General features: G+C 43.5%; 2 protein-coding genes across 7 annotated transcripts in view; one reads left to right on the top strand and one right to left on the bottom strand.

Moving 5' to 3' along the window:
• LOC127584932 (A-kinase anchor protein 8-like) overlaps window positions 1-7279 on the bottom strand; it is a 33297-nt gene extending 26018 nt beyond the window's left edge. Inside the window, exon 1 of one of the 2 annotated variants that reach the window (XM_052041957.1) lies at window positions 7138-7279. In XM_052041957.1, coding sequence (XP_051897917.1) covers window positions 7138-7156 — 19 coding nt within the window. In that variant the 5' untranslated portion in view covers window positions 7157-7279. The remainder of the gene's footprint in view (window positions 1-7137) is intronic. The other variant, XM_052041958.1, reaches the window with a different exon arrangement.
• Window positions 7280-11414: 4135 nt separating this feature from the next.
• LOC127584931 (A-kinase anchor protein 8-like) overlaps window positions 11415-14513 on the top strand; it is a 28896-nt gene continuing 25797 nt past the window's right edge. For 3 of the 5 annotated variants that reach the window (XM_052041952.1, XM_052041953.1, XM_052041955.1), the window contains exon 1: window positions 11821-11900. In XM_052041952.1, coding sequence (XP_051897912.1) covers window positions 11836-11900 — 65 coding nt within the window. In that variant the 5' untranslated portion in view covers window positions 11821-11835. Of the gene's footprint in view, window positions 11506-11820; window positions 11901-14513 lie in introns of those variants that run through there. The other 2 variants (XM_052041954.1, XM_052041956.1) reach the window with 2 other exon arrangements.

Genomic DNA, 14513 nt, shown 5'->3' on the forward strand with positions numbered 1-14513 from the left:
GAAGCAGCAAGGCTTCATTGGTAGCCCAAATCGACGGCAACCCAACATGAATTTTTAATTTTAAATAGAATTTAATATTCAAGTTTATAGACCCTGGACTATTCCTTAAAGGCAACAACAGCTGTATCTACTCCATAGTTTTCTTTGAACCAAAAAGTATATGTAAACAGCTAAAACTTCCACCAAAAAAAATTTGTTTAATATTTCCTGATCAGCAAAGACAATTATAGAAAAGCAATTAATCCCATTCCCCCACTGCTCCAAGTTTTCAGAATCAGATTCTCCTTTACTATGATTCTACTGCCTTTTGTAGCCAATGCATTTCAGATCACAGCAATCAGCACTAAAAAGCGCTTCCTCCATCACTTTTGCTGGTTCTCTACCAGCAAGATAAATGGAAGGATCCAATACACTTCTGCCATTTAGTACAAAAGTGCTTAATCCCGGAACTCAAGTACACTTTTCCACCTCATTACCATATTTTCTGATTTGGTGTCCAAAAGCCATCCTCCACGCAAAAGATTCAAAATAACTGTCATTTGAGGCATTAAATTCCAGGTTTACAATCCAATGAACTTCTGATTTAAACTGTAAATAGCCAGCCCTTTACCCTGAGACTCCGTCTCTGGTTCGAGACTCCCCAGGTAGAGGAAATGACTTTTCTGCATCTACCCTGTCAATCCCTCAAGAATCCAACGTCAATCTCTGTTGCTGTGACCTTCAGTCACAGATATCAAAATTGTACAGAGCATTCCAAATGAGGTCTTATGAAAGCCCCATACAATTTTAAGAAGACTTTCCTTAGTTTTGTACTCCACGAGAGCCAACATATTATTTGCCTTTCCAACCGAATGCTGCACCTGCATCTTGTAAATCTGTGATATTTACACAAGATCTAAAATGGCATGTTCCTAAATTACTTCTATGACGTTTTATTCCAGAAAAAAAATCTCAAATATGTTGTTGTTGATGCAATTGTATACCACTCCAACCAGTGTCGTATCACTGATCTCTCACCTCTACATCACAATCATCTGAGTAAAGACACTTCCACCCAACTGTCCTTGTGCAATTTCTACCCACCCCCAACCTTTCCATTTTATCTGTTCCTTCTCTACATCCAGTGCTACAGAAAATTTAACTCTCAAATTAGTCATTATACAATCATGTCCAGGTAATCATCAACTCAAACTCATTTGTCACCATCTATGGCATGACTTTCTATATTATGAATATTTTGCCCATTCAGATACACAATCTTATTTTTACCCTTCTCCATTTTGTTTTAGTCTAACTAAAGACTCTAAAGTAGCCTACATTTTCGCTCTCTGCTTTCTTAAACAGCAATGCTATATTTGGTTCTTCAAATCTGCTGGAACTGTTCCAGAAGCACAGAATTTCAAAAAGCCCTCACTACTGCATTTGTTAGTTCCTACAGCCACGACTTTTGGAACCCTGGAATGCAGAGCATCAGGTCCAGGGATAAGCTTGGTTTTAGTTCTATTAGCAGATATTATTAACCATTCTCCTCATGGTCTTGGACCAATGGATCCCCCCATTTCTGCCATGTACATCTTCTGGAATGAAGACAAATACAAAATCCATTTCTTACCTCCCCATTATAATATCTCCTACCATTGCCTCATGGAAACAAAATTTAATTTCACTACTTTTTACATAAAGATAGAAACCCTTTCATTTTCTTTACATTTCTGTGCACTTCATCGTTTCATTAATGGTTGCTACTTCTTCAAACTCAGCCAATCTTCAGGTCAAAATAAACATCTCCTTAAGATCATCTGTAACATAATTTCCTCAACAAAATTGTAGACTAACAAGTTTGCAATTTATTCAAAAGCTTGTTATTTCTTCAAGGACAAAACCTTTTTAATCTAATTTCTCCAACCACCTTAGAAAATGTACCCCTGTTCCTTCATGATTAACTTTATTCGATTTATAGACAGTATTTCTTAACTGACTGGGATTTTCTTGATGACAAAATTATGACATATCGTCATGATTTTTCCCTAGAGGACCCTTACTATTACAATACTGCCTCATCACCAGAGATCTTAAATAGCTTGTTCCCAAGTTACTTCCAGGACATTTTATTCCAGGAAAATAACTGCCAAATGAATTCTAAATGCTTCTTCGAGACTGCTTCTGTCAAGTTGACATTGACCACTCTACACAAACCACTCTACACAAATTTCTCTGCACAAACCACTCTACACAAATTTCTCTCCTGATTATTTTAGTTCTTTGTTTAACTTCCTTATTTAATTTTCTCTCCAATTGTTGTTGTTGATGGGATTGTAAGCCACTCCAACAAGTGCCATGTCACTCATCTCTCAGCTCTTCTGAGCCAAGGTACTTCCACACTGCTGCTCTTATGTTATTTCCACTCAATCTTTCCACCTTATCTGTTCCTTCTTAATATCCAGTATTACAGAAAAGTTGGTTATCATATAATTATTAACTCAAGTTCATTTATCAACTTCACTGGCATTTTATCTATATTTTGTCACAAATGCATTGTCCAGTCATATGCACAATCTTAACTTTAGTCTTCTACTGTTTTCTTAAATTTACTTTATCTAACCAATCCGCTATTAGCGTTAAACTCTGTTCCTTGCTATCTAACTCTGCTTGTCATTATCTAAACAGCTATATTACTCTCTTACCTCATCCTTTCTCTTTAAATCAATAACATTTCCCTCAACTGAACAGTGTCACTACTGTTTCCCACTCCAACAGCTTAAAACCTCATCTAAAGCTCCAGTTACCCCTTGGTAACTGTTCTCAGCCATCCCAATCGAAAGGCTGTCTCTTGCCCCAATGCTGCTACCAGTATTCCATGAATAGAAACTCTTTTCTCCCACATACCTTGCACACATCTTGTGTTTAGCTCTCCAATCTGTTCAAATCTGTCAATTTATGCATAACTGAGGTGATAATCCTAAAATCAATACCCGCTGAATTCTCTGTTTAAATATGCTTCCTAGTCCCTCAAGATCTTTCAGCAGACACACATTCCTAATTTTACCATGTCAATGGTTCCAACATAGACTTTAAAAACTGTATCCTCCCTTTCCCACTTTTCTTCAAGCCTGAGAAGATTGATGAATCCTTGGCATCAAGCAAGTATTCAACCTTTGAGATCACCCCTCCCACACACCAAAATCTTGGATGCAGAGAATAGTGCTCATCTCCCCGACTATACCATACTTACTACTACACTCTTTTGTGCGATGGTCACATTCCCCATCCTTCCTAGTCTTTGTTCACATTTGCATAGGCAGCAAGCACCGGTGAACAAAGTTAACTGCTCAGATTTGCGCATTTTCACGTGCTAGGTTCCCATAACCGTTTAACTAACCAGCCAACCCATACATTTCTGGGACGTGGGAGGAAACTGGAGCACCAAGGTGAAATCTGTGCCGCCTAAATTCAAGCCATTATGCAACCCACGGGACATGACTGCATCTGTATCAAATGGTCCAATGCACTCTTTCACTCTTATTGATGCTCGCAATGACTGCAGCTTGGACTCAGGCTTAACATCCCTAGACCAAAGTTCCTCAAATTGTACAGAATTACTATTATAGCTTTACAGCATCTCTCAATGGTAACACTAATTTCTATATGTTCAACACATCACCCAGCCTGCCTGCCATTCCCATCAAATTTTTGTATTAATTAGGTAAGCGATGTCTTTTTAATTGGTTTATCTACTAAAACTTAGTTATACTAAAACTTGACAAGGTCCCACATAATTGGTTAATCAAGAAAGTTCAGATGCATGGGGTCAGTGGAGAATTAGCTGTGTGGATCCAGAATTGGCTTGCCTGTAGAAGACAAAGGGTGGTGGTTGAAGAGACTTATTCGGGCTGGAGGCCAGTGAGTAGTGGTGTTCTGCAGGTATCTGCGCTGGGATCTCTGCTGTTCGTGACGTACATAAATGACCTGGATGAGTATATTGATGGATGGGTTAGTAAGTTTGCAGATGATACCAAGATTGGCAGAGTAGTGAATAGTGTGGAAGACTGGCAACGGATACAGCGTGATATAGATCAGCTGCAGATGTGGGCAGAGAAATGGCAGATGAAGTTTAACCCGGATAAATGTGAGGTGATGCACCTTGGTAGAGAGAGAGCGCTCTTAACGGCAAGACCCTTAACAGTGTTGAAGAGCAGAGAGACCTTGGGGTGCAAGTCCATGACTCATTGAAAGTGGCTACACAGGTAGACAGGCTTATGGAATGCTTGCATTTATTAATCAAGGTATTGAGTACAGGAGCCAAGAAGTTATGATGCATCTCTATAGAACTCTGGTTAGGCCGCATTTATATTGCATGCAATTCTGGTCACCTCACTATAGGATGTTGAGGCTTTAGAGAGGGTGCAGAAGAGGTTTACCAGGACGCTGCCTGGATTAGAGAGCATGTGCTATCAGGAGAGGCTGGACAAACTTGGGCTCTTTTCTCTCGAGTGGCAGAGGCTGAGGGGTGATCTGTTGGAGGTATGTAAAATTATGAGGGGCATAGCGAGGGTAGAAAGCAATATCTTTTTCCCATTATTGAGCGATCCAATACCAGAGGGCATGCATTTAAGGTGAGAGGGGGTAGGTTCAGAACAGACATGAGAGGCACGTTTTTTTTACTGAGAGAGTGGCGGATGCCTGGAATGCACCGCCTGATAGGTCGGTGGAGGCAAACTCATTCAGGGCTTTTAAGAAGGACTTGGATGGGCACATGAATGAGAGGAAAATAGAGGGATATGAGCATTCTGTAGGAAGGAGTAGCTATGTCACCACAACATTGTGGGCCAAAGGGCCTGTTCTATGCCGTACTGTTCTATGTTCTAAAACTTAGTCAATTTTATATACAACTATAATGCAAGGAAGGACACCAATGGAAATGAAATGCTATACAAAATTTGGATACATTGCCTATACCTTCCACAAAGCACAAATATTGGACATGTAATGCTTTATCCTCCCTCTCCACCACACATCCCTTGTGTTTAGCTTGCTGATCTATTCAGATCCATGTTAATTTACGCCTGACTGAGATAATAATCCTAAAGTTATTAGCTTCTGAATTCTCTGTTCCTTCATATGCTTCATGGTTCCTTAAGATCTTTCAGCAGACCCACACTAAGTTTAACCCATATCATTGGTTCCTATATACACTCAAAAAATTGCATCCTCCCTTTCCCACTCAAAGATCTGTTCAAGCACGGGGAGATTGTTGTAACCCTAGCAACAAGCAACCAACCAAGACATCACCCCCAGTCTTGGTTGCAGGAAACAGGACTTATCCCCCCAACTTTATTGTGTCTCCTCCCAAGCTGACCAAAATCCCGACTGTTATTTTTCTAGTTACTGGTCTTATGACCACTGAAAACTGTTTCTCTTTTTACTACAAGTTATTTTCCACTCAAAGAGAGAGCAATCCCAGCTCTTCATTGCTAAAACCACTCATCCCAGATGCCATTCTCATAAATAAAGATTTGAGCCTAACAATTATAATTTCTATCATGCAGTACCAAAGAAGAATTGCACTGTCAGAGATGAGACATTAAAATGTAAGCCCCATCTGCTCCATTAACTTGATAGGAAAGATCCTAGAACATTATTTTAAAGAACAGTACAGATCTTGTGGGTAGCAACAAGATCTTGTGAGTAGCAGGGGGTCCCGCATGATTTACTGGCCAATGAAGGCATATTCATTCTGTGGAAGTGGGCACATCTCACTCAGCCACCATTATCACTGAGCACATGACATGTATAAAGCAATGGCAGAAGATAGCAACCCCATGGATTTAACACCCATTTAATGATATCATAGTTGATCTAACGGAGGTACAGAAGACTGCAGAGGTGAGAATCTGGAGCATCAAACCAACTCAGCAGGTCGAGCAGCACCTGTGGGAGGAAATGGATTGTCGACGTTTCAGGGTTTTGACGTGAAATGTTGACAATTCCTTTCCTCCTACAGAAGAGAGGCAGTAAAAGTCCAGTGCACGTTCTGGTAAAGGTGAAAGGCAGAGACGGCAAAATTAGGGAATCTTGGATGACAAAGCATTTTTAAAGTTTGATTTGGAAAAAATTGGAAACATATGTCGGCACAAACATTGTGGGCCGAAGGGCCTGTACCGTGCTGTAGTGTTCTATGTTCTAAACCACCAAGCCTGGCCTGCTGAGTACCTCCAGCATCTCGTTTTTTTTCACCTAGATTCCAGCATCTGCAGTCCTTTGTTTCTCCAGTTTCACTTTCCTTCATCATAAGAACGGCCGAGGAACATCGTGCAGAGAGACTGTGCCAAATACAAGCCACTTTCACCCTCTGGCTGACTAAATAAACGTAGCCTGCAATCCTCAGAAAGTCAACCCAGGGAATCCCTGTCCCCGCGGGTGGACAGGCAGTGGACCTGCGTGCGCGCGCACGCCGTTCTCGGGGGCGCGCGCGGGCACGGCCGGGGGGGGGGGCGCGCGACCCGAACAATCCACGCTGATTAGGTGCCGCCATTTTGTAGCCTCTTGAAATGTTTTTTTTGAAGATGTTCTCCCCTCAGGAGTCCTGAGATGCATCGCTTATAATGTGTGGGTGGAATCGGTCGTCGTGTCCCCCGCTCACAACAAGATGAGGGAAAATATCCATAGAGCCGCGGAGAAGAAGGGATTTTCCATCAATATGCAAACCACCTACATGACGACTGATCAAGATTTAATTCACCTGTAATGTTTCGAAATCCAACGCTTATTTTTAATGGATTTCTAAAACTTTTACTAAAAATTCCGTTTAAAAAAAATACGACACGAGTTCCTGTAAACCTAATGCAGTGGGTTTGATTGTCACGCCCGTTGACCAATGGGGTGGAAGCATTCGGCAGTCTGCGGTCCCCCAGCCAATCGCAACTGCTTGGGCGGGATCTCCACCGCCCACCAAGTTAGGTTGGTTTCACGTTAAAATGACGCGTCCAAGGCGGAAATTAAGGACAATTATTTAATCATCCCTCCCCTCTCCGATCGTCAAACAATCGCATCTTTTAAAAGCATCATTTAAGAAAGGATCGGCTCAAAAACAGGACAAGAATATTGGAAAAATTTAAACAAAACCGCTTCACCATTTACCTGAGTACCAAGAATCCATTTTGATTTCGTTAAATTCAAAAAAGCCCTTGCCCCGCTCCTGGAGAATTTTCTAGCTCCGGAAGAACCGCCCTCCGCCGCCGATTGGTCTTCCCTTTGCGTCGACGCGAAGGGCCTTTCGTTTCTGATTGGATATGGATATGTCATTCAAAAGACGTAACGATGTATATTTGCATAATAGTATCATTGTCTCAAGGATCAGCAACCAGCTCAACAACAACTTCCACTTACGTAGCGTCCTTAACATCGCAAAATGGGTTATAGTTACATGTCAAATATTACAAGGATGAGGCATGATCAAAGAGGAAGGTTTTATAGAAGCAGGATTAGACTTCACAGCTCTCTTGTCCTCTGCCTCAGGTCCACGCTTCCATCTTATCCTCGTTACTCTTAAGTGTTCAAAAGGAGGTTTACACTTCTGCATGAAGAACAGTCTTCTCTCAAGTCCAAATGGTGCACTTCATATTCTGAGACAAATCTTGGTTTTAAGCTTTCCAACCAGAGGAAAATAGCCACTTGAGGTTCCCCTTATCCTCACCTATCACCCCACGAGCCTCCACATCCAACATATCATAGACATGATAGAGGTATACAAAATATTAAGAGGAATAGATAGAGTGGACAGCCAGCGCCTCTTTCCCAGGGCACCAATGCTCAATACAAGAGGGCATGGCTTTAAAGTTAATGGGTGGGAAGTTCAAGGGAGATATCAGAGGGAGGTTTTTTACCCAGGGAGTGGTTGGGGCATGAAATGCGCTGCCTAGGGCGGTGGTGGAGGCAGGTACATTGGTCAAATTCAAGAGATTGCTAGAGAAGCATATGGAGGAATTTAGAATAGAGGGATATGTGGGGGGAAGGGGTTAGATAGGTTTTAGGCGAGGTTTAGAGGTCGGCACAACATTGTGGGCTGAAGGGCCTGTATTGTGCTGTACTTTCTATGATATCATTCTCCGCAACTTCCGCCACCTCCAATGGGATCCCACCACCAGGCACATCTCCCCCTACCCCCCCACTTTCCGCAGGGATCGCTTTCTCTGCGACTCCCTTGTCCACTCATCCCTCCCCACTGATGACCCTCCCAGCACTTATCCCTGCAACCGCACTAAGTGCTACACCTGTCCCCACACCTCCTCCCTCACCACCATTCAGAGCCTTAGACAGTCCTTCCAGCTGAGGTAGCACTTCACCTGTGAGTCCGAGAGTGTCATTTATTGCATCTGGTGCTCCCGGTGCAGTCTCCTCTACATCGGTGAGACTCGACGCAGATTGGGTGACCACTTCGTCGACCACCTTCGCTCCGTCTGCTGTAAAAGCCAGGATCTCCCGGTGGCTAGCCACTTCAATTCTATATCCCACTCCCATACTGACATGTCTATCCACGGCCTCCTCTACTGCTACGCTGAGGTCAGACGCAGGCTGGAGGAACAAGACCTCATATTCCGCCTTGGTAGTCTCCAACCTGACGGCCTGATATGTACATGAGCACTTGAATTGGCAAGACAGACTAGGCTACAGGCTGAGTACTGAACTATCTCTGATACTTTTCTTCCTTTCCTGGATCTCTCTTGTCTCCAAATCAAGAGATAAATGAGCCATCAATATCTACTATAAACCCACTGACTCCCACAGCTATCTCGACTACATGTCTTCCCACCCTGCCTCCTGTAAGGATGCTGTCCCTTTTTCACACTTTCTCGATCTCTGCTGCATCTCTTCTCAAGATGAGGCCGCCTGCTCTAGGACTTTTGAAATGTCCTCCTTCTTCCGTAAATGTAGCTTCCATTTGGCTGCAGTTGATTGAGCCTTCACATATATCTCCTCCATTTCATCCTTCCCCTGTCCCCAGACAGAACAGAGATAGAATTTCCTTCATTCTCACCTTTCACCCCACTAGCCTCCACATCCAGCATATCATCCTTCACTATTTCCACCAGCTCCAAAGGAATCCCACCACCAGTCACATCTTCCCCTCTTTCTGCTTTCTAGAAGAACCACTTTCCCTGAGATTCCCTTCCCACCCACTCATCCCCATCCCACGGCACCTTCTCCTGCAACCATAGGAGGTGCTACAATTGTCCCTTACCACCATCCAGGGACCTAAACAGCCCTTCCAGTTGAGGCAGAGATCCACATGCACCTCTCCAAACCTGATCTATTGCACTCAGTGCTTGCAACGTGACCTCCTCTACATCGACAAGACCAAGCATAGGCTAGGCGACCATTTTGCAGAGCACCTGTTGTGCTCTGTCTTCAATAGCCATCCTGAACTTCCGGTTGCATGTTATCTCAGCTCCCCTTCACATTCCCACACCAACTTGTCTGTTCTTCCTTCTTCACTGCCATGGCGAGGCCAAATGCAAACTAGAAAAACGCCACCTGTTCTGCTTGGGTAGCTTACAACCCAATGGCATGAACATAAAATTTTCCAATTTCAGATAACTCTCTGTGTTCCTTTCCCACTCCTACAAGTTATCCCAGGTTCTCTTTTCCTTTGTTCACCTTTTCCACCCCTGTCCCCTCCCCCACCTGGATCCATCTGCCTATTTTTTGCCTCCTCATCTGGTTCCACTTACCACCTACTGCAGTAACCCCTCCCCCATACTTCTATATACTGACAATCTTTCCTCTTCACTTTCCTCAATCCTGATTCAGGGTCTTGATCTGAAACAATGACACATCCCTTTTGCCTCCACAGATACTGCTTGACGCACTGAGTTCTTCCAGCAGTTGTTTTTTTGTAGCAGGCAGCAGTGATCCCTGTCCTCCCATGTACTTCTTGAGACCTCCACTGCCTATAGCAGTCATCTCAAGGCACTTGAGAAAAACTGCTAGTATTTCCAATAATGTCTGTACATTCTTAAAGATGTAAAGTTTGCCCTGTCATACTTACAAAACTAGGTGGGATTGTGGAATCCAGTGGAATAAGTGGAACCAGATGAGGAGGCAAAAAATAGGCAGATGGATCCAGGTGGGAGAGGGGACAGGGGGTGGAAAAGGTGAACAGAGGAAAAGAGAACCTGGGATAACTTGTAGGAGTGGGAAAGGAACACAGAGAGTTATCTGAAATTGGAAAATGTTATGTTTCCTGCCATTGGGTTGTAAGCTACCCAAGCATAATAGGTGGTGTTTTTCTAATATCACCCATATTGCGTCTGCAAATTCACTGGAAGGATAAGTGAACCAAGACTATTGTCCTCTTCCAGGCCAACATCCCCAAGATCAAGTTCAACTCACTCATTTCCATAGGGTAGGAGACTCCTGGTGATGGACATGCACTCCAACAGGCACTCTATTCTGAGCTCTGCCTTGGAAGAGATTACCAGCAGGACAGAGAAAAAATTCAAAACTGTGCTCAAAGCTTCCTTGGAAAAATGCAGCATTCCCAATGACTTTTGGGAATCTCTGGCCCACGAGCAATAGGGATAGTACAAAGAACCGCGACGTATTCATTGAAAATATTCCGAAACCCTGCATAAACAGAAGAAGTAGTATTCCACCCCACAAACTACCCACCTACCTGTCTGGCACCACCTGCGCTATCAATTCCCACACTGGCACTGCAGAACCCACAAACTGGAATGGAAGCAAGTCATCCTAAATCCTGAAAGACTGAAGAAAAGTTATTTATAGTAACGTATCTTTACTAGTCTACTCAAGTCATCTTGCAATAAAGACATACTATTTGCCTTCCTAATTACCTACTACATGTTAGCTTCCAAAGATTTGTTTCCAGAGGCACTAGGTCTCTTTGAAAATCCACAATTCCCAATATGTCACCATTAAAAAGATACACTGCTTTAAGTTTTGTGTACTTAAGTAGATAAATCTCACACTTTTCTACATTGTACTCAATCTGACATATTATCCACTATCCTATCTCGTTTATGTCCCCTTAAAATCACTTTACACCCTTCTGCCTACTCACAATCCCACCTAGTTTTGTAAGTATGACAGGGCAAACTTTACATCTTTAGGAATGTACAGACATTATTGGAAATACTAGCAATTAGGCAGCATCTGCGGAGAGGGTGCTGATGTTTCCTATTGAACAGTTTACGGTGTCAGTCAGGCGAAAAATGCACTTTAGGTTATCGGCAGTTTGTTTGTCAAAGCAAGGTGCGTTGAAGGACATCAAATTGCGTATTACATTAAATCACTTATTTAATTTACAGTAAAGGGGAGCGCAACGCTGGCATGCCCACGTGACCCGTCCGACACTGGGTGCAGATCACGTGACCCACCCAGCCCGGAGCGCGTCTCACGTACCCCGCCCTCCCCGACTCATTTGACGTCATCAAGGCCCGAACATTTCTTACTGAAGCGGGATCACAATGGACGGTCGCTACGGAGGTTAGTGTGCTCGGGATTTTCCTTGGTGATTTTCATGCATCAATAAAGCTCACAGTTGTGTTATTGAAAAGCATCCGCAAGTATTGCTGCTGATGTCGCTCCGACACGATCGCTGCAAATAATTCCTCGATTGGGACTGCCTTAGTTACTGCCGTATATTTCCTCATCTGATTGGCTGAGCCGCTGCCAGAGCTCCATGTGATAGGTTAACGGCGCTGTCAATCACCGCCCGCCAGCTTGGCTCCCTCCCTACAGAGCTGGAGCTGACGCGTTTATCTTTTACTCGTGTGGTGTTTAAAGTCAACGAGATAACACGGGCGGGCATGGAAGATGCCGTTCCGAAATAGAACTGGTTTCCTTACGATTAAAACGTGGATCTTTCCGCGTGCGATGGTGTGCGTGGCACGCGCTTTCCACGTGTGGTTGCGAGTTTAAATGACGTTTTTTTCCAAAAACTTATTTTCATTTAGGCTGAAGCCCTGTATTCGTGCGCTTTTGATTTATTTTAATGCAGTGCATTGGTCCTGGGGGGAAGAGGATGGTCACTGGCGAGGAGCTCTCCCGCCCCTCCTCTGGCGGTCGCTGGCTCTAACGCCACAAAATGGCGGCGGCCTCCTTCCCGCCCCCGCCCCGGGCGCACGCGCGCTCCCGCACTCGCGCACGCGCGCGGGGACCGCGGCGTCCCGAGGCTGCACATGGCGCGCCTTTTGGAGGGTCCCCCCCCCCCCCCCCTACCCTCCGCGGCAATCTCGGTCGCTTCCCTCCACCCCATTCTCACAAATCCTTGGCCGTGCTGAAACTGCGGACAGAGACCCTCTACCTGCAACGGATGCCCCACGCCCTCTGAAAGAATCCTGTTAAAATATTTTCTCATACTAATTATTTTAGCCAAGAACATATCAGGACACACAACAGGAACATAGAACATTATAGCACAGTACAGGCCCTTCGCCCCACAACGTTATGCCGACATTTTATCCCGCTCCAAGATCTATCTTACTCTTCCCTCCCACATAGCTCCCCATTTCTCTATCATTCATGTGTCTAAGAGTCCCTTAAATGTCCCTAATGCCGACCTCTTGTCAGTGCGCTCTACGCACCCACCACTCTTGTGTTTAAAACGAAAACTTACTCCTGACATTCCCCCTTATACCTTCCTCCATCTTAAAATTATGTCCCCTCGTGTGAGCCATTGTCGCACTGGGAAAAAGTCTCTGACTGTCCACTCAATCTATGCCTCTTATCTTGTACACCTCTATCAAGTCACCTCTCATCCTCCTTCACTCCAAAGAGAAAAGCCCTAGCTCACTCAACCTATCCTCATAAGACATGCTCTCCAATCAAAACGTCGACAACTCCTCTTCCACACCCCACCCCACCCCACCCAAAGTTCCTCCAGCAAATTGTGTGTTGCTCCAGATTTCAGCATCTGCAGTCTCTCGTGTCTCCATATATTTCTGCCCTGCACTTATTTTCTCTGTGCTCTTACTCTTTTTCGACCCTGCAGCAACTTGTGCCTCTGTCAAGTTGATACCAGCAAGGTTGCCTTTTTTTGGCCATTCCCGATTTCCTTAAAATGCTGGTGGGCCTTCCTTGAAGCATTCCTCGACCAATGGGGCATTTACAGTTCCTGTGAAATGAGCATGAACCAAACATTGGTGGGCGTAGAAGCTGGGAATGCTCAGTTGGTCAGGCGCCATCTATAGAGAAGGAAACAAGTTGATGAACATGCATACATGCTCCAGCCGCAGAAGTTCAGTTCAGCAAATACAAGACTCGGCAGAGCAGTCCCACCACTCTTGTAGCACTAATTTATTTGCAGTTGCCCACCAACTTTCCTTTTTGAATCTTTTGCTACTTAAGCGAAGCAACCATTTATAGTAACCAGTCACCTACCTGCACATCTTTGGGTTTGGGAGGAATCTTGAACAGCTGGAGTAAACCCATAGGAGAACATACAAACTCCAGACAGCCAATGCCCGACGTCAAAGTTGAACCCAGGTCTCTGGAGCAGTGATGCCAATCTGATATCCAAAATTGTTTCTCTCTCCACTGATACCATTTGACCTATTGACTTCTGTAAACTTTTTTAAGATTTTCTGCATCTCAATTTTTGTTTTGTTTTTTGATTACTGTCTGGCATTTGGATTTCAGGAAAGCATTGCAGTTGCTTCTGTACATGCTTGTTCAATGAGGAGATCAATAACTTAATTGCAATGTTTTTCCAACCATCCATAAATCACTATAATAAAAACAAAACTTGCTAGAAATACAGCAAGACAGACAGAAAGAGAAACAGTTATATTTGTAAATGCCCAGTCAATTTGACAATATGGCTGTCTTGGCTTCATGATATGCTGTACAGAATTTAACTTTCCTTTAAATATTTAAATAAATATTTATCTCATCTCCCCTTGCTAGATTGAAACACGTGTGGTATCAGCATCACTTATTGATACGTGTGATGGTCAGTTCTATATTACCTCCACTGCTTGAATCCCTCTCCATAAAGAGAAGAAACAATATCCAGTAATACAAAATATATCTATCCTTGTCCTGTAGTTTGGGTGTTTTAAATTATGACATCATTGAGGGAAATTGTAGTTGCATCTATGCAACCAAAGAACATGGTTGATTTTGGTGATAAAGTTATGCGCTAGACTGCTTTTGTAGTTTTGTTGATTGCTTTTGAATTTCATCCAGTTTACTTAAGGATTGTACTTTATTGATTTTTAGCTGGTATGATCGTTGTTCCCTTATAGTGCTATCAACTTGTCTTATGCATTCAGAACTGAAAGAGACATTGGTATTGCAAATGCAATAATTGGCCATTGTCAAACTGGTATTTGAGAAGTATTAATGTTGTTTGAAGCAATATTCAGATATGGATGTAGAGTATGCCTAGCAAATGTAATATGCTTCCATATTTGAAATTCCCCAGATGCTTTCATTATCCCTACAGCCACACAATGTCACAATTGCTAATTAAACAATGAGTAGAGATGAAT

The sequence above is a fragment of the Pristis pectinata genome, chromosome 31, assembly GCF_009764475.1.
Source record: "Pristis pectinata isolate sPriPec2 chromosome 31, sPriPec2.1.pri, whole genome shotgun sequence".
NCBI classification, from domain to species: Eukaryota; Metazoa; Chordata; class Chondrichthyes; order Rhinopristiformes; family Pristidae; genus Pristis; species Pristis pectinata.